At 40.7% G+C, this 27081-nt stretch overlaps 1 protein-coding gene across 1 annotated transcript in view; it reads right to left on the bottom strand.

Moving 5' to 3' along the window:
* Nucleotides 1-5258: 5258 nt before the first annotated feature.
* Nucleotides 5259-27081, bottom strand: part of RASA3 (RAS p21 protein activator 3) — a gene marked incomplete at its 3' end in the record, with an annotated part of 141050 nt that continues 119227 nt past the window's right edge. Inside the window, exons 11-24 of the mRNA XM_082013618.1 lie at nt 26709-26857; nt 24183-24297; nt 23230-23304; nt 22587-22710; nt 21316-21422; nt 20753-20830; nt 18040-18117; nt 17411-17484; nt 13545-13651; nt 12555-12637; nt 8825-9036; nt 7936-8039; nt 5936-6119; nt 5259-5334 (exon numbers count right to left, since the gene is read on the bottom strand). Of these exons, the coding sequence (XP_081869744.1) occupies nt 5259-5334; nt 5936-6119; nt 7936-8039; nt 8825-9036; nt 12555-12637; nt 13545-13651; nt 17411-17484; nt 18040-18117; nt 20753-20830; nt 21316-21422; nt 22587-22710; nt 23230-23304; nt 24183-24297; nt 26709-26857 (1566 nt within the window). The remainder of the gene's footprint in view (nt 5335-5935; nt 6120-7935; nt 8040-8824; nt 9037-12554; nt 12638-13544; nt 13652-17410; nt 17485-18039; nt 18118-20752; nt 20831-21315; nt 21423-22586; nt 22711-23229; nt 23305-24182; nt 24298-26708; nt 26858-27081) is intronic.

Raw genomic sequence — 27081 nt, 5'->3', positions numbered from 1 at the left:
ATCTCACCCTGTTTCTGTGATGGCCACTACATCATAGCTGTCCTGCTGCACAATGGCTTCCAGCTCCTCCTGTTTGGTGCCCATGCTGCGTGCATTGGTGTAGATGCACTTGAGCTGGGCTATTGATTTCAGCTCTGGCACGCCACCCCTAGGCTCATCTCTAGCGAGCCTGGTTCTATCCCCTCTCCCCTCCAAATCTAGTTTAAAGCCCTCTCAACGAGGCCTGCGAGCTCATGAGCAACAATCCTTTTGCCCCTTGGAGACAGTTGCACTCCCTCTGCTGCCAGAAGGCCCGGTGCCGTGTAAACCGCCTCGTGGTCAAAAAACCCAAAATTCTGACGATGGCACCAGACCCTGAGCCATGTGTTGATCAGGTGTGCTTTCCTAACACTGAAGTCCTTCTGGAAATGGAATTGACCTGGTAGCGGGAGTTAGCAACGAGCCCTGAAAAACTGTGCAGGAGCCTGCAGTTTGGGAGGTCATAAAGGAACTGACTGTACACAGCAGGCAACTTTGTGGCTAAAAGTAATAGCTCTGCGCAAACATGATAAATCCAACAATTTGGACATTTCAGGTAAATCAGAGTGACTGAAATGGAGCAGCAGATGGAAAATGGGAATTGAAACGGAACAGCATGTGTGATTTGTTCAGAAGTTAGGCGTGCTGTTTCTGACTCAGGATGAACCTCCTAGGACCCTATTTTATCTTAGGTTATTTTAGAAACCTAGAACAATTATTTGCTCTGTGATGGCTTCTTCCAGTCTTTTCTTACACAGCCCAGATCCAGAATCTTCCACATGTAGAAATACAGCGCTTCTGTCTTAAAACCCTGTCTTTTCCTCAGTACCCACTTGACCTCTGGAATAATTCATGTACTGTTTTAATGACATTAGCTCAGAGCCAGAAAGAAATGTCTTCTCCAGTCAGCCTGCTAGCCTTTGTCTCCAGCTGTAATGAATACAGAAGGTGGCTCATGGGAAGATGCTGTTAAACTTCATCTCAAGCACCACCCAGCCTCCAGCTGCACGCTGCCCTATGCCATAGTCCTGCAGCATCCTGGAGCCAATAATGGGAACTGGCAGGGTTCACGTGTTCTCCTGCTATCCAGGCAAGCTGCTCACACAGCCCTTTGTAAGTGTGCTTATGGGGTTACAAGTTGAAATTACCTCCTTGAAACTGCATGGGGTATTGCAGAGAAGGGATGGAGTTGGGAACCACCTCAATGTTCAAGTGCCTCAGACAGCTGTGTCGCATGGCCAGGCACCTTAGCCCCACATCAGCTTCTCACGTGGCAGAAGTTCTCACTTGTTTCTCATAGCTTCTCAGAGAGCAGTCGCTGACGCTTACTCCTGTGATCCTTGTAAGGGTGTGGTGGGCCCTGGGTGGTCTTTGCATTAACTGCATGCCATGCCCATGGCACATTGTACTTACCTTTTTTTCCATTTGGTGATTTTTACATGGAAACTTTTCCAGACAAGAACTTTGTTCTTCAACTGTCTCATCCATATACAGACCTCATTATAATCTTACTAGGTGAAGAACCAAGTGCCACTGGTGCCAACAGAGCTTTGAGACATCATTGGCATGGGCAAGGCTTGTCCCTTCTGCTGTCCGACCGACTGCATCCCAGCACAGCTTCAGACATCACACCCACAGCATGAAAAGGCCCCAGTAGTGATTTGTCATCACTGCAGCAGCTGCTCTCCATCTCTACTCCATCCACCTAAAAAACATGCGCACACAAGTCACAAGATTTTTCTATGAACTAAACTCCTGTCAACTGCCGCAGGAAACTCTAACAGGAAACTTGACTTTGGGTGTGCAGTTTCACAGCCCCATCTCCCAGTCTAAACTCTTCTAAAATGCACAAAGATTTGCCTGACCAGAGGCACCATCTCCTTTGAACTGGAATGGACACAGACCAGGGCCTCTGGGGTCCTGTTGCCAGGTCAGCTGTGCCCTAGTGTGCTTGTTCAGCGAGGAAGAAAACAGGCACAAGGATCTTCTTTGGCATCAGGAGTCTCAGGAGAACAGCCTGGCTTCTTTGTTCTTTTGTGTCAAAAATCATTTTTTTTGCCTTTCAGGTTGGGATAGAGGAAAGAAGGAAAGAAAACTGACCTGTCAATGCTTTTTGGTTTTTAATGTTATTTTCTCCATTCCAGATATAAGGCATGTTGTCCCAAGTGTCCCCATCAAGTCATCTATCTTGTGGACATGATTTGCTGAGTATTTCTGAAGATAACATCAGAAAACATATGCTGCAGACAGACAGGAGACAGAGGCAAAGCAAGTATTGGAAGTGCAGTTTTAACACAAACCCCTCACCAGCCCTGTTCATTAAGTTATGCCATAAGAAAAGCAGCTTTCAAACATTTCCCATTGACTTAAGCTAAGACATGTTATCAGGAAAACAAAACGATTGTATACACTGAATGAGACTGAGTGGAAAAGAGACAGACCTGGGAATGGTGTTACAGTAATTTTGCATTTAACTCTGCTCATTTCTTACAAATCCTGTGTCAGTTTACTACCTCATCTTACTTAAAACCTTGTTCGTTTTTAAAACAAGGTTTACAATTCCTCAGCAAAACCACACAATTGTGGTCAAGTTCACCTTCACCAAGACACTGGTGATGTGTCTTCCACCATCAGTTTGGTTTTCTTTCCTGGGTGTGGTCTACCTGTTAAACCACTACTGTCACTCAGCTAGAGTGTGCCTGCAGCAGCTCTTCTCCAGAAGCTTCTCAGAAATGCACATCTGTGTTCTGGTGACAGAGACGCCTGATACGGCAGTGGGAGTTACCTTGAACACGAGCTAGACTAACACACTCCTGAAATGAGCTGATCAACAGCTTTCTATCCTGGAAAGTCTGTTGCCTAGTCTTCCTGCAAAAACTCCCCAACAGAACCAGCAAGTGCAGCTTGTCACACAACGCCTCAGAGCCAAAACTTAATCCACATGAGTATCCAGAAAGCACTGGTAAGCTCCAGAAGACTGACTTGCATAAACCTCAGCCTGCCCAAGGTTTTGCCATGGAACAGGTCCTATTCATAAGGATGGTGGTTCCACATGGTTATGAGCTGATCTACATGCAGAGTGCTGCGCTCTCAACTCTCACCTCCTGTCCTTTCAACATGGACTCACCCATCCCTCGCAGCAGCAACAGCTGTGTAATAACACAAGGAGCCAGTTCAAAAGGCTGATCTAGCTGAGCAATAACTGTTTCCTTTGCAAGAGTAGTTTGTGGCTGGCTCAGGTGCCCAATCTGGTTCACTGCAGAGTCCCACGGGTGCAATGCTGACCCAAGAAAAGGGATGGGGATGGGAGGCGGAGCGAGGCTGCAGCTCAGTAGCCCCAACAGAGATTGGTTTACACTCACAAGGATCTCCATCCATGGTCCAACTCTGAACAGCAGATGCTGTGCCAGCAGGTACCCCTGGTGACCACTGTGAATCTAAACAGACTCCAAATGTGCACACAGTTTTCAGAAATAAAACATTTCTTTTAATTGGCAAGTAGAACACACATTACAGATCATTAGTATTTTATAAACAATATTAAGTTACAAATACGTGTTAAAAATTGCAGTTCATGGCAGCTAAAAGCTTGGAATCCAAAATGCATCTCTGCAATGCTTCATTACTTCCCTTTCCCCAGTCTGCTGGGTGAAGATGAATAAGAGATCATTTATCATCTACAAGGAGGTGGTCTACTATATACTCAAACAAAAAGAAAACCTCATTCCTAAAAGCATCACTACCAGAGGCATTCAAAGTACATCAGCCATCTTAAATCATGTCAGATGCAATAAGGACACAGTTAAGAGTTACTCTGTAACACTTTAAGCAAAGATACAGATACCTTCACATTAAACTGATAGTTCAATCCTTTCTGTTCCAATTCAGCTTAAAACCAACACTAGCTTCTACCCCACAGAAGTTTAAAGTCCATCATGCAGGCTTCTGTGCCAACAAAGCTAGATGTTTGTAAATCAGACCCTTATACAGAGGAAAGTTACGGTGTACAACTAAACAGCATACATAAATATATATCTTATATTTAGCAGATCTTTATTCCCCTCCTTAATGACTTTTGTTGATATTAGTGAGATACGCAGCTCATTCCATTTTCACTACACTCAGAATATTAACAAGTTACCATTATGCGTGTTAATATACTAAATATCCTTTAACAAGTCTCTTAAAAAAGTATATAAAAACATTTTTGGAAAAGTAGAAATCTATTTTCCAGAAAAGCAAGTGGTACTAGGACAGCATGGACTCCAGTGCTTAAACATCCTTTCGGAGAAACCCATCTTGACGGCTGTTGAGCCTGGGAGTCGGTGTGTCTCAGCTGCCAGACTCGTATCCTATTCATCCTTCTAGCTGTGGTGGTAAAAGGTCATCAAAAGCAGCTTACCTTGCCTTTCAGTTGGCAGACTTTTGAAGATTACCATTCACTGGACTCCATAAGAGACATGTAGCTTTGACAGAAGTTCATTTCTTTCTTACTCGTATTTATGAGAGTCAGTTTTATTATACCGCTGAGATTGCACCTTCAAAACCAGTTTGCTGAATGTGTCTGGAGAAATGACTTTGTATCTCAAAAATATCAAGAGTACCATTCAGATCTGAATTTCTATTAAAAACTGTGCACATTTAGCAAAAATTATGCTGCTGTAAAAACAAAAGGCCTGCTCCTTGGCCTGCTCAGAATAAAGCTACAACGCAAGAGATTACACCACTGGGTTTTTTTCTCTGCTTCTTTTCTAAATGCAGGCATTAAAAGTAAACTGTTACTAAGCTTTTCCTAAGAGAGCACGCAGGGGTGTGACATAATATACATTAATCAGGAACAAAAAACAGTAACAAAGAACCATTCTAGAAAATGCTGCATATTAGCAGCATGCTTGGTTTCCAAAATGTAAGGAATTGCATTGGAGTTGTCAAGATGAAGTCCACACACCTTGATCATTGAACTGATCACTAGATTCCAAGAAACCAAAGCAAATTTAAAAATACACATGACAACAACTGCCTAGAAGGCAGAGTTTTATCATCTGTCAATAACCAGATGAATAAAGTGCATAGCAACTATTGTAACAGTTTCTTGAAAAGAGAATGCATTTAGCAAGTCTCAAAGTTTGTAAGCTTGACACTTATCCATACATTTTGCTACATGTGTGGCTTCCCTTTTGTTTTGCTGTTTAGCTTCGCTGATCGACCCTTCAGCACTGTCCTCTCATTTCCTTTGCAGTTCATATGGAATGTGCCGAGATCTCTGACTGCTGCCTGATGTAGGTCTGGAAGCTTTTGTCACCAATGGGATGTTCTCTAAAAGAAAAGAAAAAAAAAGCAAAAAAGCACTATACATAGAACTTTCTGTCAGGAAGACAAGATGTCAGAACAGAAAGTGAACGGACAAAACCTTTTCCCTAAGTTTGATATTCAAAGTTGGAATTGTAATGATAATACTGCATCTTACTTGAACCGGAAGAGCTGGCTGATTGAATTGATTCTCTTTTTTGTCAGCCACGTGCAGAATGCTCCTTTATTTACACGTACACAAGATACAGTCATGTGGCTGTATCAGCCATTCTTCCCATTTTTAAACCAACAGTCTAAAAGAAGCTAGTAAATACATGTATCTTCTGGTACTTACTGCTCATTTCACAAACACAGGTTCAAAATTAAAAAAACAAAAAACAAAACCCCCCAGTTGTTTTTATGAATAAAACTGTATTAGACAATAAGCATTTTAAAATTCCTTACAGTCCTTTAAAACATTGTAATATCAATCCTAAATCACAATCTTACTTTGTATATATTTGCAGGACATTTTTTGAACATGAACATGGTAAAGGCCAGAACATAAGCATGGGAAATACCCATTTCCGAGGACTGTTCCCCTGTTTGGACAACCCATTATACTTACTGGCTTCCATATTTCGTCTTCTTGAATTTATCCCTTTTATATTGAGCATGCTCCTGCTCTAAAGTTCCAACACCTTCAATAATCAGCTTTAGTGTTTTATACGTCTCCTTAGGGTCATCAATGATGAATGTAGAATATTCTTCCTCTTCAGGTCCATCATACACAGATTTGCTACCACAGGCCTCTGGGGGAAAAAAAATAAAAGTACAGGAATAGGTATCAGGTAGGCAGGGAGAAAAAAGCAAGACATGCAGACTAAAAATACTCAGTCCCAGGTTCATACAGTTCCTTGGTTTGCTTCTGTATGACCACCACAGAACTGTGGCTGACATCAACAGCAAGAGTAGACGGAGCAGTTGCCTGTCCTTGTGCTGCGCTGTTGGTAGGCACAGAGGCTGGCCCGTGCCCGTTCCCTCCTCCTTGTCTCGTAAGCAAATGGCAGCAAGCCTGGCAGCTGCTCCTGGCTTGGTGCGAAGCTGTCCTTTACTGCACAGGCAATGCTTTCATCTCAATTACCACTAGCAGTACCTCATGCACACACTTTGGGAACTCTGACACAGGCCTAACTCTGCCACTGTGCTGCCGGGCTGGCCGGCATAAGTCAAGTATTCACTTGTCAGAAGGACAGGTTCCATCCCTAAGCAGCAGCTAAGCAGCAAGTACAGCACTGCACAACAGACTGAATTCAAAACAATTACAGGCTGAAGTAGTCACAGAAGATGTTTTACCACATCACCCCTAAAAGGTTCATACAACAAGCACAAGCAGAATACGTCATGACTTCTGGCTGGCTGCCTGCTTAAGGACATATGCTAAGAAGGGGCAAGTCATACCACCTTCTCATCCTACCAAGGAGCCTTCCTGGCTAAGAGATCAGGACACTGATTACACATGAATATTTGCAACACATTCATCATGGGATCTACTTCTGCATTGTGGCAGAACACATTAGAAGGGGAGGGAGAGTATTTTACTTTGCCTCTATTTTTCCCTAGCTTTCTAGCTTTACTGCTGTCTCTGTCCCAGCTTTCGAGTTACCTTCCCCTTGCCGCGCTGTCTGTGCCAGACCTGCGTCCTTTTCCCCGACACTGAAACTCGATGCTGGCTCTGGCAGTGAAGATTCGGAACAGGAGAAAGCTGGGCATTGGTTCAGACAGCTCGGAAGTGGTGAGGATCTTAAGTTTGCAATTGCATGGCGGCCAGGAATGGATTAAAGTGCTTTCCAATCTGTGTGTTTGACACCACTGGCTTATCTCATATTATAAAATAAAGTCCTATTTAAGGATCAGTGCCACAGTGAAGGCTTCCCTGCCACTCCCTGTGCTAAATTGGGATTTCAAGTCTGGCACCGTGTACACCGGATACTTTTCTTGGCATGCCTACCAGTACTAACTTCCTCTGCTGTCTCTTCTTTCTTTTATCCTTCATGTCACATCTCTGCTCCCCTCAGCTCCTGAGGGTTTCCTATCCCAAACTTCAATTTTCAACATTTCATAGACATCAAGAGGTCATCTTTCACTGATAATTCTGAAAGAGCCTTCCTGAGGAAACCATTTGTATCCAGCCTGTTCTTGGGATCTGAATCAGAGAATGTGCACATGACTTCTGGTAACACAAAACCATGTTCCACTGAAACCTCAACTTTGCTGCTGCTTCATTTCAAGATCAGTAAACTTCTGGTCTAGTGCACACTGATTTGTCAATTCAGAGCATCCAAGCAATGCTCTGTGCTTATGCTATTTTAGGATGCTGTGGTTAAGAATGTATTTCAAACAACTGTTTATTATGCAAAGAACTTTGTACAGACTGTGAGACTGCACACTGTACCAAAAATAATTCACACAACTGCCTCAAGACAGCAGAAGGGGAAACAAGTTAAAGAATGCCCACTGTGTTCTAGGATGTGATTTGCAAGGCTGGTGTAGCTAGAACATACAATTCTTCACAGGTATTTTTGCCTTGCTATGTGTATTGGAGATGCAATCATCTTTCATCCTCACCTTGCATTTTCTCCAATTTTGGCATATACAAGTTGAAAAGAGAGTAGATGCGCTCAGTTTCTCTATCTCCATCTATATCCAGTTGTATATTTGCTGGAAGGCCTCTGTAAGGCATCAGGAAGAGAGGTAGAAGTTATATGCTAAACAGTATGTTATGGAACAAACAGCACTTAACAAGGATGAAAGTAAAAGTGAGTACTCATGAAAGCCAACAGATTGTATCGAAAGGAGCTTAAAACTTCCTATTTTTCCCAAAAGAAAAGGTAGAAAAGTTCAAACTTCTTTATGCCTAGATTTATCCAGCATGCTTTCAGTCTGACTTGGAAGAGAGGACTGTATCAGTATCCACACATTTTGGTGAATTAGTCTGCTATAACCAGATGGAGGAGCCAAAGCACTGAACTCCGAACTGTCCAGGCTGCGTATTCTGAGACTAACTACCACTACAGACTTGTTGCTTCTCTCATTTTAGATGAAAACAGTTTCCTATGAACCAGACAGTACACCTCTTCATTTAACAGGGAGGATGAGTGGGTCCCTTAGAAAAAGATTGGTTTAGAATTAAATCTAGAAGCAGATGACTGACTGTTTCAGGAATTTACAAACAGGACATTGAAGGGATTTCTGACATTTTTACTAATGACATATGATCAGAACCAAAGTATCTTATCCCACAGCCAACTCCTATTAATGTCTTGAACTCTAAAAATTGCAACATTTTGACCAAGATACTGACAGCATCAGAAATGACAATAAAGATGGCCTTTGAAAATACCACGATGCCTGCACACCTGGCAGATCTTCTTTGTAACTGCATACATGCAAGTCGTGCTGCAGACGCACGTATCCCTGGCAATACCTAGACCAACAGCAGGTTACCAATCCTTACCCTGTGCAGGGTGTGCAGCCAGGAGTATTATCTGCAGTAGCTTTACAGCAAAGCCAGTGGCCATTAAGATAGGCAGAGGGATGGTAGACTGTGAGGCGCTTCTTGTTGCATTGGCTAACTTTGGTGAGGATATCAATCCAGTCCTTTGCCTCCACACAATTATTTGCCTGGATATACAGGACTCTTCTTTCAGGCTGGATCACCTGGAACATCTGCAAATAAGGAAATAAGCCACAGAATAAACCACCAGAATAAGTTGGTGAACATAAGACCGGGCTCAGACTGATGATTTCTTAAAGGAAAAACACAGCATACCAAAAGAATGCACCAATAAATGCATTTCAACACAAAATCAAGCAGCATATGTGCCCTTAAAACAACAAGACCTTTCACCTGGAACAAGGAGTAAGATACTGTTCCTGTAGGAGATTATTTACAAACAACTTAATATCAACTTGCTGGTTAGGCCTCAACAAGATTGTTGTCAGCCTCAGGGATGCAATTTTAGTAATGCTTCAGCTCCGAGTTTTGGAAGGCTGACAAGAGGGACCCAATGCAGGGCTGAAATGAAATGCTGGTCAGCAGGGGGCAGAAAAGAGAAAAATGAGAGTTTGGATCCAGCCTTAGCCACATCTTTGCTTTAATACTGCCGTATCTCTAGTCTTTTTAACACCTATTTCAGCATGATTCTTTCCTTTTAATAACTGCCACACTTCTGCACCCAACTATACCTGCTATTAGCAAATCACAGCAATACAGTTTCTTTTTAATCACCATAGGGTAGTTCAAATAATTACACTAATTCTTCATGATGGCTTGGGCACTGAAAATCTAAACTACAGCTCTCCTGTTTAAAACAGCTTGCAACTTAAAATGGCACAACTGCATTTATTTTCTTCCTCTTGAAGAAGCAAGTGTCTGATGCACAGCCTTATTGCTTGACTATTCTGATCATGCACTGAAGATAACTAAGCTCAAGTTAGTGATCTTAAACTGCAAATTTTGGAAAGGCAAATGTCAACCATCTTCCTTTCCTCTAGCTTCTCCAAATACTTAATTTTAATGCGCTTTCCTCTCTCTCACAGGTATTCCTAAATTACCCTTCCCTCTTCTACTTCTTCATTTGATTATTCAAATCATTAGACATTACACTGCCCGTATCATGTGGACTATTATTTTCCAAACAGTTGGTTTCTCTGTGCTACTTTAGAAAGAAAAACAGAGGCACTCCCCAGCCCAAAACCAAATCAAAAACCCTCACACCAAAAAACCAAAAACCCCACCAAAACTGAAATTCACTTTTGTCTATTACAAAGATGTGAAACATTTGCCTGAATTCTGCACCTAGCTGGTCAGAAGAACATTGCAGACTGGCACCGGGCGCAATCTCTTCTTCCCTTGTGACACTTTTAGGTGCACATCCTTCAAAGTAGCTTCCAAATATACTTGCTAATTTGTGACCCAACAGTTTTTTAAATTACAATGTCTCTTCTAAGAGGAAAGGTAAAGCCATTTCCCTAAATTTAGTATCCTTATAGATGTCAGACAATAATTAGAAAGGCACAACACACAACAGCAGTGAAGGAGCTGCTAGTATGTTCAGTCCAGCACTGCCAAAATACACACCAGAGAGACAGTCCTTTTAATAAAACTCTTCAGGACATAACTGGCAATTTGAGTTTGGGGAACAGGGAAGGAAGGAACAAGGAAGACAGGAGCATGCAGCTCAACCCTCAGTTAACACAGAACTACAGGGAAAAGAATTTTAATGTCCTGCTGGGGTAAATGGAGCCTTCTGCATTACAACAAAGGAACAGATTTAGGGAGTATGGCTTTGTGTAAGGGGATACCAACCTAAGTGAACTAACATATGGCAACTGTTACTGAGAAGCCCGCAACTAAGCCAAGAATTTCAAATGGTTGCAAGACTTTTACACTACCAAAATGACCATTTGCTTCTCAAACAACATAGAAGACCTGAACAGTACTTAAAACCACCCCCAAACCTCCCAAACTGTGCTCAAGGAAGATGAAGGCTACTGGCCTTACTGCCAGACGTGCAGATTTATCAGGATTGAGGAAGATACACTTGGTGCAATTCAGAGCACAGTTACATAGAGAATATTTATAGAAACTGTGGATCTTTAATCACATTTAGTACCCATGATGGAATATGCATCGCAAATACATCTGCTGTGGTGTTTTGAGAATTCTGTTCTTGCTGCAGTATACTATTTATGTATGTCAAGATAAATGGGAATATATTAGCATGGGAAGGTGATAATGGTATTTTCTACTGCTTATGGAAAGACTCTGAACCTTACTTTCCAGAATGAATGTAGTCACCTTCATCTCCTAGGTAATACTGAATTTAAGCAACCAAAATAGTTGGTTGCTGATGTTCTGATGTTACCAATAAAGGAATATTTTTCCTAGAATAAATCTTTACAATAAAGGGATTTTTTGGACGCATACTAGCCCAGTAGATTCAGCATAAGTTAAAGACTGCTGCCACTGAACAGTTGATCAGAATTATAGCTCAGCTCCTCTCCACAGACAGTGAGTTTTATCTCAACTGTGTGGCTACTTCCTAGTTCAATCAAGTTATTTTGCAGAGTAGAGTTGGCAACAGTTCAACACATTACAGCTGCCTTCTGATACCTTGAGAATTATTTTGCAGCTTGGTTGCTTTTGCCTATGTAATCAACATGAGTTATAAACACCAGAGCCAGCTACAGTACAATAAAGATGTGCTCTAGAAGCAAGTGAACTGAAACTTATTCCATCTTTTAACAGAGAGATATGCTACCAAAATAATACCTGAAACAGGAAAAATACTGAGGAGTCAAGCATTGTATCTCACTTTAACAAAATGCTGTTTGAGGAACCTAATATCTAGGGCAGCTCTAGTTCGAGCACTGCCCTGCATAGTGTCCACAAGCAGTGTAGGTGGCATGAAAGACTTAGGAGGCAGAAAAGCTAAAATTCACAACCATTTATGTGTATAAAGAAGTTTGTTGTAGATGCATGTTTAGCACTGGAAAACACTGAGCTTTTTTGTTTGTTTGTTTTTTTAAAATAACTTTTTAAGGACCTTACTCAGCTTTACAGGCAGAAGAGTATGAAAAAGGCTCCCAACATCACCTAAACTGACCATGTCTAAGAACTGTTCTTACACAAGAGATGGTAAGTCTTGCATACAGAAGTTGGCAGTAGTGTTCCATGAGAAATACAGCTGTATTTTATTCCCTAATGTGGTAATCAAAACACTAAACCATACTGGCACAGCACAGATGTTGTTTTGGCACATGACCTAATGCAAATACATATGCACTTTCATTAACCCATAAAGAAACACTGATAGCTAAGAAAGAAGATGTGATCCTTCACAATTATAAGCAGCCAGTTCCTTCCCAACAGAGAGGTCTAACAGAAAGGGCAGGGACTTGCTTATCTTACCTGTGTCTGACATTACAGACCCCAGACAGCTGATCAGCAGTGGTCAGTACTGAGTGTGCTGCAGATCACGAAACCCAAAGACTGCTGACTGGGCTGTTAAGAATCTGAATGGGCTGTACTTTTGGAAACTCCTGCTACTATATACAGAACAAGCAGCTGTGGTTGTACATCTTTCAATAGAAACCCAATCCAGGTTACAAAAGGGAAAAAGGCCATTAGGCTGGTGGATCTAGACCAGCCTAACAAGCAAATTAACGAATGACCTACTTACATTTTTCATTTTAAAGGATTCCTCCTCCAGTCTTTCCACTGCCAGAATGTTTTCAATTGGAATGCTACACAGAGGGTGATCACCTGCAGAACACACACAAACAGATACTGAGCAACTTATTCACAACTCAACTTCATCCTCTGCCCTTATTCTAAGGGCTGATTCGGTTCCTTTGAAGATAATTTTGACTGCACAAGAAAAAAAAAAAATCTTTCACTCAGCAGGGATTTACTAGCATGCTCCTCAAGTATTATCTTAAGTTCATTTCTGTTTTCAGCTGCATTAGGTTATGCTAGCAAGCCTCTTAGAAACGAACCACTGCAGCAGGACACAGTATACTTCCTGAGAAGGTGACAATGAAAGAAATCATTCCTGTCAGCTCAGCTGAACTAGGTTGATGGTGGTGGTGCAAGATCTCAAAGTGGAGTGTGAAATGATGACTGGCATGATTTGAACATGTTTTTTTATCTTTCTTACTCGCTATGTATTTATATGATGGAAGGAAGTGGTATGTGTTGTGTACTACTGAACAGACAGGAACAATTTGCGAAAACCAAAATCCTTGATATTAGGCAACATCAAATGAACACATTTTTGCAAGTTCAAAGCTTGCAGGCAAACCCCTGCCTACTGCAGCCAGTTGTGCCAATGTTAGAGAACTTATGAGAACAAGCTGAGATGCATCTGAGAATGTTCAATACAAACCCAAATCCCAGTGTAAGGTATTTGTATCCTGAATTTTGTTTGCTTGAACAATCTACTTCATAACTGTGAAACCTACGGATGATGTTGATAACTGGTATTAGACAAATATTATCAAATATTCTGCTAATTTATAGTGTACTGTGCTATCCAAGAAGCTTCTCGAACAGTCAGTACAGACATACTAAGAAAAGGGCAAGAACATACAGGCCGACAGACTTGCCTGCACTGTGCCTTCTTTAATCTTCATTTTAATGTATCAAAAAAAGACTGGCAAACCTTTGTTACCTTTGCTTTTCTGATAGGTAAATTCATGGTTTGTCAGGCGAAACCATCTCTTCTTGAAGTTTTTCATACCAAATCGTTTTCTTCCTTGTGCTCTCTTGATCATGAACCTAGTAAACAGAACAACAGTTGTTACAATACAACTGATTTTATATATACATACATATATATATATTGCATACATATAAAATATGTATTTATGTATATAGATTTATACATATATACACACACGTACCATGATGGCACTTGCGAGGCTTTAGGAGAGGACACACAGTGTTTTCTAATTATTGAGGCCTTGTCTTGACAAGGAAAGGAACATCACATTTGGATAGGTTTAGTGCATCTCTTAGTTAAGCCTGTCCTTCTTCCAGATGTAAAAAAAGGGCAGGACATGTGGCTTGACTTGTAGTCTAGGGGTTCTAGTTAGTCAGCTGAATTCAGCTTGTGTCCTTTCCTCAGTTACAAATCCAGCTAAATGTTTTCCTACTACAGCAGAAAAAGAGCAGAACACGGTTAGTACTGCTCTGCTAAGCTTGACCTGTTAATTCTACAAGCTTTTTTCATGTTTTATTTTTTAAAGCTGTGAGAAAGCTCAAAAGGTTTAGAGTATGTTTAATAATTAAAAGGCAGGTGGGAAGTCTGGAGCACAGAGACTGAACCCCATGCTTTAGTCACTCCGAGCTCTAGAAACAAAACCTGGATGTTCCACAGCTCCATTTGCAATTGCACATTGATGCTGCAGTTGGAAATGCTTTTTCAACAACATACAAAGCAATCGGATGGCTGAAAGCTAGAACCCCCCACTCTCATCTTTTTGGCAGAGGAGGGGCATTCATTTAGTGAGTTGTCAGTTTTAATTAATTTCAAACTTGAATTAGCTTACAAGAAACTCTGATGCATCCACCACCTTCCTAACCACTAAATCAATCCAAAAGCTTCAAGGTGACTTTGGCAGCCTAGTGACTTCATACTGCTCAGCATCACTTTTGGTGGAAAAAAGCGTGTATGCATATGCACTAGAGAGTTGGTAACAGCTACTCTACACATTACATTAACTATTGTGCCAAAAACAGAATTATATAATGGAACCAGTAAAAACTACTTACTACAGAGCAGTTTTTATCAAGTAGGAAGGCACTAAACAGCACAAAGAACACACACAGAGAGAACAGCGAATGATTTGGTTGAAAATTTTCAATAGCAGAGCTAAAATGCTTAGGACAGCTAACACTGTTTCTCGCTTCTGGTATCTTCAGTCAGAAACAGCTACATTGCATCCAACTGAACTGCAGATCTGTTTAAAGCTCAAACAGAAACCCAAGTTCTCTCAGATTTTAACTGTTTTGTAACCATCTGTGCTGCTGCCTTCTGCCCATTCTAAGTTGTGTGGGCAAAAGTTGACAAGGACTGTATATGGCAACACATTTTTTTAAAACCAGTTATAGTTACACACCTCTCCCATTCTTAAAATGGTCAAACAGTTACTGTCTCGGTCCTTATTCTTGGATTACTTGAGAAATATTTAATAAACCATATGATTCAGGTCATCACCAGGCCCACTGGCGGTAATCTTCATATTTCAAGGTTAAGGCAAATTTCAAGGGGAGAGCAGATGTCTTTGGGCTGGACAATATGCTCTTCAAGTTAGTTTCTTTTCCTTCTTATGCCAATACTTAAAATGTGACTTAAAACTGCAAAATCCTACAGAGCCTCCCTCTTTGAAAAATGCAAACTCCATACAGCAGAGCTAAGAGCACATTTCTAATTAAACTCTTCATAGCTGACATAGCCAAGAGAAGAATGTGCTTTTATTTCCCAGAGATAGATGACAAGCATTCAAAGCCATAGAAGTTATAAGGTCAATTTAAAGGATTTTTTTGTTTCTAACATTTGCAGAACGTGTGAGAAGTCGGAGCAAATAGTCAGAAGAACAAAGGGAAAAATGTCTAAGATGAAACCCATTTCAGTGCTGGGTGATTGGAGATACTGTTTCTTCTCATCTTTATGGTAGACCTGAGTTTGGATCTGCCTTAGCCTTGCTTGGAAGCATCAGCATGCTCCTTTCACCTACAAGAATGGCAAGACTAGTTCCCCTCTTAATTCTCCTCCTTTTAGAAAGAACCAGGCAGAGAGCTGTTAAGCAGCGATGGCATGATCAATGCCAGCAAACCCAAGTGCCATAAGTAATCTTTGGTACTGTTCGTTCATTCAAAAGTACATACTCTATAGCTTTCCATCTAGATACTCTTAACAGAAGCAAAGATAGATTAAAAAACCAAAGGCAAACAAAAACATTGCAAAGGCAAATAGAAACCCCACTAACCAGCCAATCAACCTGGAGAAGAATCCAATCAAAGGCTGGGAAAATTCCCACCCACTCCCCATGATGTAACATGGCAATAATGCAAAATGTCAGGAAAAACAGCTGAAGGCCACTCCTTAACCTTGAGAAAAAATTACTTGAACGTTCCTTAAGAAATGCCTAGAAAATATACATCTTAATCAATTCCAGTGAGTTCACTGGGATCACTTAATATTCACAGGTTAAGCAAAACCCAGTGCTTCTTGGAGCCACTGCCTACAGATGTAAGTCCTTTATTCTCTATTTACAGCAGATTTTTGTTTTAAGGAAGGAAGAAAAAAGAGTTGGTCAACATCAAAAAATAGGTAACAAATGTTCTCTGCTGGGTTTACACAGGCATTTCAGGATCTCTAAACAGAGTACTTCCTCCCCAAAGTTAAGTCAGACAAGTCTATTGCTGTGAAGGAAGGACATGCTGTCAGCCGGTAGCTACAGCAAAGCACCAACTGCCCCTGCCATCTTACCTGGATGAACTATTACCATCAACTTTCTTTACTGTTAGTTTAAGAGTCCTTACAACAGCAGCCACAGGCCAAGCAAGAAAAGACAGAAAAAAATCAGACAGGAGCAAAAGAAAGACAGAGGCAGAAAAAATAATGTTTTAGAGTTAGAGGGGAAATGTTATAAACAATACATTTATTTTCAAAAACAAAAGAATGATAAATGTACAGAACTAAAATAGACAAACTTGCTTCTAGGGACAGACATTCATCAGAGGAGTGAACTGCAGAGGTTAACTGGAAGGGGTAGTCATACCTTCACTGAAAACCTAATTGTTACATGACTTAGAGCTACCATGAAAGCTTACTTTCAAGCAGCAGTTCAGCTTATTGAACTCCGTCAGGAAGAATTTGGATTTTTACTTTCTTCCTCCCAGCTCAAAAAAGCTGTTTCCACAGTGCACTTAGATGATCTTAACAACTCAGTTTTGTAACACAAAAAATGCCAACAATTAGTATCTAAAACTAATATGGCATATGGACCATGCTTCAAAAAAAAGGAAAGGTACTAAGACTAGAAACTGTTCCAAGTGCATCACAACTTTTCCTCAAAATGGCTATGATAATGATTAGCATATGGATCTTACAGGGCAGCAAAAGCAAATTCCATTTGCAGGATTTGCCCTCCCTAAGATATTCAGTATCTGCCTTCACAGTGGAATTTTGCAGCTTTTGTTCACTGGAGTTCAGGAAAAAACAAACAAACTTGATTTTAACACGATGCTGATTCAAGTTTATTTTGCCCTAGCTGTGCTAATTAAGTTCTACAGGCTTCTTTTCCCTCCACTTATTTCAAAACATACTTAAATTAAGATGTTTAAATCAAATTAAAGGATGTTAAAATCAGTTATAGCAGCCATGGAGACCAGTAGAAACAGCAACACAAGAATCTTCCTACATTCTTTTCTGAACACAAGGATGGAATAGGGGCGGCAGAAAAAAAGATAGCTGCCTTAAAATGGTAGCAAGCACACAAGTAGAGGGTTTTATTGCACATGCATACTTACCCTTCTTTAAGCAATATAGGTTGCTCTATGCTCTTGTGATCTCTCCTCCCCGAAGATGAAATTAAATCTAGAAACTAAAAGGTGAACAAAAGGCATAGATAAAATAGACAGTACCGCACTACCCAAATTAAAATCTTCTGTATTTGTACAGCACAGAGCTATAAGAAAATATTGTAAAAGTAGTTAAAGAAGGTAATGGCAGAAGCTTGAGGAATGTGGGAGGTTTCCTGGGTTGTAAACTAAAAAATAGTACAAATGGTCTTAAGCAGAAAAACTGCAGATGAGCAACACTTCTTGTGCTTCTCCTTTGTTATATGTATCTTTCACTTCCCTTGGGACTAAGCAATGTTCATCATACATCTGCAGCATCCTATGAACCATGCACATGTCTCAAGCTCTAAGCAGCAGCTTGGTAATCCAACCTAATTATTAAGTAGATCCAAAAAGATTCTACTATTGACATGCGCATAATTTGATAAAAGTTTCTTGAATATTACAGTTATCAGGAGTCTGCTTTTTCCAGCACACACTTCCTGGTTTAGAAACAGTATGTATTACATTCTAGGATTCCGAGCATGTGCTTCAAACATCACAGCAGGATTTTCAGACCATTCACGTGCATTACTTACATTTTTTACTGCATCTGCATACTTCTGCTCATTAAAATAGTCATAAAAAGTAGCCATGTAGGATTCCTTGAAATTGGCCTGAAATACAAAGCCAAAACCATGCATATCATAATACAGTTTATACAGAAAATATTATTGTTAACAGCAGTAGACCATGAGGCAAGCAACCACAGATAAGAGGGTTTTTTTTCTGGCCAGGAGTAAAATAAGCAAACTGCTACTTTCATGTTGTACAGTACACATTAAGTAGTACCAAATTTTTATTTCAAAAAGGTAGCAGAATGCGTTTCAAATGTCCAGTTACTACAGTTAATAATGCTTCTGCTTTAGCTTTTAATCTTGGTCCTAAAAGAGACTGACAACAAGTATGAGAGAAAGAATTCTATTGTCCTGAAGGATTCATAATTGAGCTACAGATTCATCTACAGCTGCCTGTGTGAATACTAACTAGAGCGCCAGTGACTCCAAATTATCACCAGATATAGCAGTGTGGTGCCTTAGGTACATGAGTTTTATTTCTATCAAACATCCAGAACATGGGTGTTTAGATCTAATTTCCCCACTGAATGGCACAAAACTGAACTGGTATGAAAGGAAAGGCAACTTGGCAAGGTTACATAATGCCTTCTTTGCCTCAGTCTTTAATAGCCAGTCCAGGTATCCACAGGGTATTCAGACCCCTGAGCCGGAAGATGGGGATGGAGAGCACAATAAACTCCTCATAATCCAGGAGGAAGCAGTTAAGGACATGTTAAACCACCTGGACACCCACAAGTCTATGGGGCCTGATGGGATCCACCCGAGAGTACTGAGAGCGCTGGTGAAGGAGCTTGCCAAGCCACTCTTCATTATTTATCAGCAGTCCTGGTTAACAGGGGAGGTCCCAGACGACTGGAGGCTTGCCAATGTGACGCCCGTGTACAAGAAAGGCCAGAAGGAGGATCCTGGGAACTACAGGCCTGACCTCTGTACCGGGGAAGATCATGGAGCAGTTCGTCTTGAGAGTGCTCACAGGGCATCTGCAGGATAACCAAGGGATCAGGCCCAGCCAGCACGGGTTCAGGAAAGGCAGGTCCTGCTTGACCAACCTGATCTCCTTCTATGACCAGGTGACTCGCCTAGTGGATGAGGGAAAGGCTGTGGATGTTGTCTACCTGGACTTTAGTAAAGCCTTGGACAGCGTCTCCCACAGCATTCTCCTGGAGAAACTGGCAGCTCGTGGCTTGGATGGGTTTACTCTTTGCTGGGTGAGGAACTGGCTGGATGGCCGAGCCCAGACAGTTGTGGTGAATGGGCGTTAAATCCGGCTGGCGGCCAGTCACAAGTGGTGTTCCCCTGGGCTCGGTTCTGGGGCCGGTCTTGTTCAATGTCTTTATAGATGATCTAGATGAGGGAATCGAGTGCTCCCTCAGTAAGTTTGCAGATGACACCAAGTTGGGTGGAAGTGTTGATCTGCTGGAGGGTAGGAGGGCTCTGCAGAGGGATCTGGACAGGCTGGATCGATGGGCAGAGGCCAACTGTATGAGGTTTAATAAGGCCAAGTGCAGGGTCCTGCACTTCGGCCACAACAACCCCATGCAACGCTACAGGCTTGGGGAGGAGAGGCTGGAGAGCTGCCCAGCGGAAGGGGACCTGCGGGTGCTGGTTGACAGGCGGCTGAATATGAGCCAGCAGTGTGCCCAGGTGGCCAAGAAGGCCAACAGCGTCCTGGCCTGTATCAGGAATAGTGTGGCCAGCAGGAGTAGAGAAGTGATTGTGCCCCTGTACTCGGCACTGGTGAGGCCGCACCTCGAATCCTGAGGCCCCTCACTACAAGAAGGATGTTGAAGTGCTGGAGCGTGTCCAGAGAAGGGCAACGAAGCTGGTGAGGGGTCTGGAGCACAAGTCTTATGAGGAGCGGCTAAAGGAACTGGGGTTGTTTAGTCTGGAGAAGAGGAGGATGAGGGGAGACCTTATCGCTCTCTACAACTACCTGAAAGGGGGTTGTGGCGACGAGGGTGTTGGTCTCTTCTCCCAAGTAACCAGCGATAGGACGAGAGGAAAGGGCCTCAAGTTGCGCCAGGGGAGGTTTAGATTGGATATTAGGAAAAATTTCTTCACTGAGAGGGTGGTCAGGCATTGGAACAGGCTGCCCAGGGAGGTGGTAGAGTCGCGTCTCTGGAAGTGTTCAAAAAACGTGTGGATGTGGCGCTTCAAGACATGGTTTAGGGAACATGGTGGCGCTGGATTGATGGTTCGACTTGATGATCTTGAAGGTCCTTTCCAACCCTAGTGATTCTGTGATTCTGTGAAAAGCATAGCCCTTCCCCTTACTGGGCAATTCTTCTCAGCTGAGCTTTAAAATGCTGAAATAATCTGTAAAGCCCTGTAGACCTGCTATCGTGAACGGGAGGCAAGCAGAGAACTTCATGGGTTTTCCTGATCACTACCTTTCTTCCAGAAGGAAGGAATGAAAAGCCCCTGGAACAGACTTCTAGGTTGGTCACAAAATTTTGCTCTACTGAAATCTAGTTCAGATTAAGACAGGTTTAGTTTTCCTGTGAGCGTGAGAGGCTTATAATCAAAACAAACATAACCAGTTTTGCACAAGCCTAGCGCAACTCAAACATTTTAAAGGCTTAATTACAATAAGTGATAAAAGATTAAAAAAAAAATTAAAAAAAGGAAAATCACTTCCCTAAATCAAGCCTTTAAATGAAAATGGCATACTTACAGATTTAGATTTTGATAGGCTGCCTAGCGTTTGAATGGTTTTAGAGATAAGTGTCAAAGTTCGAGAAGTCTGAGGATCCTAGGAAAGAGAACAATATTATATGGACTAGGCATTTAAAATATGGGATAGAGGTAAACTACATTTCTTCTTTGTTATTTCACGTGCAGAAAAGTAACATAAAATTAGAAAAGACCAAATAAAGCACTACAGGAAAAAAGTTGCTTTTTTTAAAGGCTTTTGACTCTTAAGCCATCATGCTTCATAGATACCCTATTGCTCTTCAGAGAACCAAAGGCAATCACTTGCAGAACGAAACCAGAGATTTCTATCTTAGGCCATATACCTTGTTTGTCCTTAAATTTCACTGCTCCTCCCAAAACCCTTCCAAGTTCTTCACACACAGTCATTCAACATAGGCTTCATATCCAAGACAAACACAGTGGATCTTTGAACTAACAAAGGTACTTCTCCTAGAGGCTATTAAAAGAACTGAAGAAAGAATCTTGATAGACTATGGTGACAGAACCATGTATGTAGCTAGAACAAATTGATACAGTACTTACTGGATGGTGTGGTGTAAGCTGAAAGAGGTTTGGAGAAAGAATGGCAGGAGCAAAGAATCTCAGGAAAATAAAGCTGCTGACAGCTGTATATCTCACATCTAGGTCACCTATTAAAAAAAAAAAAAAAAAAAAGACCTCTACTCAGCATTTCAATAATCCTTCCTTAAAAACCTTCTGAAATTATCAGAATGCCTTCAGAAAGCTAACTCAAGCATGTGTTGGAAATGTATATATTTGTGAGTTACAGGATTAACTGATGATAGAGGATTTGGCACCAGAAATCGGCTAGCATAAACCAAGGAAATGTCAATGACAGCCTTTTAAAAAGAAGCGAGTTCAGGACACAGGTTACAAGGAGAAGACCATTCACTTTTCCACCACACAGGCAATTTCATACAAACATCTGCTACCCCATCTATCCAGCTAAAGTATGATGAGGAACTTACATAGTTTATGACATGTTCAGTACAGAGGCCAACTCTCAGTTATCTAGTTATAGCCCGGAGCAAAAGTGTTGTACAGACTCCTAATGTATCTATTCCAGTTGGTAATTATAGAAAATACAATTTATTTATTTATACATAAAATAAAGAGCATAACAGTACATTCAATGTTTTTCTGCTTGAGCTGCTCTACTGTGCAGTGACTGTTTAAAAGATGAACTCGTATTACTCTAAAACTTCTTTATTGTAATCGGCTCCCCTTTATGAAAATACATAGGTTGGTTGTTTTGCTCAATTCCAGTTTTGTATTGCCCGCTCATTCTCACAGAGTCAAACCAACTAGGAGGGAGCAGAAAGAATTCTCTCTTGACAACCATAAAACCTTTGCAGTACATGGGTCTTCGAGGGCAGTAAGCTTGCAATGACTCCAACAATTTATAGATTGGCCTTTACTAGAGATTGACATATGAACAGAAAATAATTCAGCTGCATGATGTCTGCAAAATGAGCCATTACAAAAACCTGACTATTTGAAAACTGAGCATACTTTGCAAATATTGAAAACATAAATACATAGAATCATAATGCTCTTTTTAAATGCTGTTTTCCTTTGAAAGATGTTTAAAGAAAACGCATACAATCATTAAAAATCATGTTCTTTGTGGAATGATTAATCAAGTAAAAACCAGCATTAATACACACTCCAAATGATTTTGGATAAGCTGTTGTTCAATTACTAAATCCATCACGGATCATGCAGACTGCTAAACTACACCTACATTTAAAAGCTATCAGTAATGTAAAAGAAAACGATACATAGAAACTCACCTTGGAAACGTTTGGCAGCTGATTCTCTTAGTGAAAAGAAAATATCACACATCACTGTAGGGCAGCTTACACCAGATTTTGTAATTACAGTAAAAATGCGATCAACATATTGCCTCAGATTTTCCTAAAAAATGCAATGATTATGACAAAATTAGTAACACTTTCTGCTGTGGAAAGTGGTTCTATTCCTGGTTTTATTAATAATGCCGTCATTAAAATATTTTCACTTTGAACATTATATACTTGCAAAAGAATCTCACACTCAGTGATACTCTCCTTGGTAAACGCACATATTCAACTACAAAAGTAAAAATATTATTCCTATCAAAAACAAACATCAAGTGATATGGCTGCATGGCATATCGTTCCTTTTCATAGCACCATTTTCTACATCATCAGTAGAGCCACAGGCTGCTATCCTTGTGCTCAAGGGTGGAAGGAGAAGTAATTAACATTCTACAGATATTGTATTTATAGCAAAATGCAAAGCCATTGTAAAATAATTATAACAGCTTGCGGTGTTAAGAAAGCTTCCAATGTATTCTAATGAATGACAAAATTAGTTGCAACATCAAATATCTGAGGACCTCAGTTAAACTTGACAGTGTAAAAAGAGATTGTATCTTAAAAATCTAATGCATACCCTGTTATTTTCCAGGTTTTCACCATCTTTTAATTTCACAGGATCAATTTCACAAGGTTTATGGACCTGGCAGATCTAGAAAAAAAAAATAGTAATATAGTGAACAATTAATATATTAGCTTAGCTTCAAGCAGAAGAAGTTTTGTAAAACGCATAATCTGTTAGTTGTTGGGGTAAAAAGCAAAAGCCGACTTTAAAAATTGCATTTTTTCTTTTGACAAAGCATCAAAGGTAAATTACCTGTGATCTTTAATTTTTTTCCAAGAAGTAGCATTAATTTGTTCTACCCTTCAACTGAAATGAAGAATTGTTCACTAAGACTCTCTCAAGCACAGCTGTTCAAGAAAAGTCCTATTTTGCCAAACAATCAACTTTGAAAGTATATCTGTATTCTTTAAAAACATGACATTTTTTCATGAAACACTGGAACAACAGCTGAAGAAACTGTCAAATCATTTAAAGGAAGCCTGTGGTCTGAAAGTATGGCCCAATTACTGCACTAAAATACCCACACCCACCATTCTGGACTGGATAGATAATAAACCATTGTTACAATACATGCATCACATACACAGTTATCTAAGAAGAATTTTATTCCTTTATATGCACTGGATGAAATGTATTACTTACAGCTTCCCAGCAGCTTTCTGCTGCATATGTTCTTTATTCATCTAAGTTATTACTTTATTAATTTCTCAGAAACAATATGTTAATTTTATAAAACAGAGTAATTTAACTAAATAAATGGAAACTTTCCTTTTCCTTTAATACAATCCAATTGTTTCTGAATTGGGTGACTCAGTTGTGGCTAAACTAACAGGATTTTAATGTAGAAACAGGCTCTTAAGCATTATTCCTACAAAGTCATCTTAAAATGGGAATAAACAGTATCTGGTCCCTGAAGGCCTTTTACAGTGACATTTTATTGAATAAACAGTCTAAATGGCTCTTACCTCATCTATAATGGGCTTTAGGGTAACTTGCAGATAATGCATGCCTGCCAGTTTCATTGTCTCGTCAATGCACTTGGAAGTTAATGAGTTTCCTCTGAAAATGGTGTTTGGATCTCTGGAAGTGAACAATTTCATGTGATTTAGTCTCTTTGTAATAAATTGCTAATACATGGAAATAAAAGAAGCAGTGAAAGGTGACAGAAATCTGGGTTTGAATGCACAAGCAAAAACTCCCTTTGACACCAGCCTCCCATTAAATGCTGTCATGTAGCATTTAATGTTTAATGCACTTCCAGGTTGTAACAGAAAAACAGTCCTCACGGAAAGTCCAGAGGGACTACAGATTCTCTTCTTTGTATTAGTGCAGTGTACTCAGTGCAGCATCCAAACACACAGCAACACCCAGGCTCAAATAAAAGGGGTTTACAATATAAACAGGGGAAAATGTGCCTGTTTTCACGTGCTACTGAACAGCATTAATTAGAGTAACAGGAGGCAATGATTTTAGTCTCACAACAACGCTGGACATCACACATGACCTACTACCTTTCCCTACAAAATAAGTAACTGTAAGCTGGGAGGGAGATGAAAACACATAACCATCTTTTCTAAGTGACTTACAGCACTGTCGTGTGATAAGACCATTAAACAGTGCAAATCCCAGTTCTGCCCTGAGAAGTGTGTGGATAGCTGATGCCATGCAGGCTTGCACATTCTTCTGAAAAGCCACTTGCACAGATTTCTTCTTGTACTAGACATATGGCCACTATGATTCATTAAGCTTTAGCTAGCTGCACTATCATGTGTACATTTTTAAAAAATCTTACTTGCATTTTGAGAGTGCGAGTAATTTCATATTAATTTTGTACCTGCAATTCCTTGTATAGCAATTTACATTATGCAGATAGGTACATAATCAACAATCTCATCTACAACCCACATGATCAAAACCTGTGCCTACTGACAGCAGATCAAATTTGGATATGAAGTTATTTGCTTGTTCTTGTACGCGCACCAGTGTCTTTTCTGTTGTTCATAGCTTACTGCAGTTGTACCCATTTACGGGCGGTGAATAACAGGATCATAAAATCATAGAATAGTTTGGGTTGGAAGGGACCTTTAAAGGTCATCTAGTCCAACCCCCCCTGCCACGAGCAGGGACATCTTCAACTAGAGCATGTTGCTCAGAGCCCCGTCCAACCTGACCCGAAATGTTGCCAGGGATGGGGTATCTGCCACATCTCTGGGCAACCTGTGCCAGTGGTTCACCACCCTCATTGGGAAAAATTTCTTCCTAAGACCTAGTCAAAATTTACACTCTTCTAGTTTAAAATCGTTACCCCTTGTCCTATTGCTACAGGTCCTGCTAAAAAGTCTGTCCCCACCTTTCCTATAGGCCCCCTTTAAGTACTGGAAGGCTGCAAGGTCTCCCCCAGCCTCCTCCAGGCTGAACAACCCCAACTCTCTCAGCCTGTCCTCACAGGAGAGGTGTTCCATCCCTCTGATGAATTACTTTGCTGGATTCATAATTTTGTTTCATAAAAAAAGTAAGCTCACTGCCTGTTACAAATGCCAGAAAGCCCTGAAAACAAACACCATCTTTGCTGTTTTATTGCAGGAACATGACTGACTAGGGAGCAGCAAATTTCCTCATACTGCAGCAACCAAGCTGTTTCACCCAGCCTGCAGCACAGAAAAAATACACCTACCTACAGGAAGGAAAACACTATTCCTCAGACACTCCAAAAAAAGCCAACCCACACAAAGACTTTATGATATACTGAAGAAGCTGGTACTTTAGAGTCAGTATCTGTTACTCCCCTTGACTCCTAATTGTCTCTTCTTGTCAGTCAACTGTCTCTTGTCAGTCTGATGACTATAGGTAAGAGGCTTGTGGAAACCTGTTCTTTAGTACCTGCCTGGTATGAATACTAGATCTTACACTACTAAACTGTCAGCATACCAGTAAGTCAAACAAGGGACTTTCAGTGACCAGAAAAAGATTTTGCTTTCTGCTGTCCACTGCCAGATCCAATCCCATCTTTGCTCCTCAGCCCTCTAATTGGAAAGAATAGACACACAGCTTGCCTTAAATATTCATGATTAGAAAGAAACTTGCTTTTTGTTTTGAACAAATTCAACAAACACTGTTACTCAGCACTACATGATTTATTAGCACACCATAAAGCTGAAATGACTTCATATGAACAGCGGAAGGTAACGCAGGATTTCACAGTTATCATCAAATATAATTAAGACTGAGAAGAGTGAAAATCCCTGCTCTCAGACCTTGCAATAGTCTTGCAAGTAGATTTTGCAAAACATGATGGGAATTCGTCCTAAAATCAAAATCACCAGATCTTCAGAGCAGTGAATGCATTTATAAAGAACTCTGCCACTCAGTTGGGAGGAACAGGAATGGCTTCTTTTCAAATTACATATAATTCTAGAAACTGAGTGGAGGATCCTAACACTAGCCAACACAGAGTAGGTATGTTCGATAGCAATTTGGTTTTGGGTACTTACTGAGTTCTCTTCACTTCAGCATTCGCAATAGCACTTATGAAAGGCACAATTCTGCCATAGTGTAAGAAAAGCCGGACCAGAGGTATGGCTGCTTCCTGTTTTTCTCTGCAAACTTCACCCAAAATGTGTGCAGCTGATGCTGAAACAGGCTGAACAGTGGAAATAAATAAAAACTTTGAGGGATCTTTCTAGAACAAGCATCCTTTCTTACCCTTCCCATTAGCTCCTTAATGCAGAATCCCACACAACAGTTGCAGTGGCCAGTTACCCAAACGTGCCTGCACATAACATGGGTGGTTGTTACATTTCAGTTTTTGTTGGCTGTGAGTTTTGATCACAAGAGGGCAGCAATTTAAAAACTATTACAGTACAG

Source organism: Phaethon aethereus, assembly GCF_964289735.1.
Source record: "Phaethon aethereus genome assembly, chromosome: 1".
NCBI lineage: Eukaryota > Metazoa > Chordata > Aves > Phaethontiformes > Phaethontidae > Phaethon > Phaethon aethereus.
Note: the sequence above shows the minus strand (reverse complement) of the source record. Positions and strands in the feature narration are given on the sequence as shown.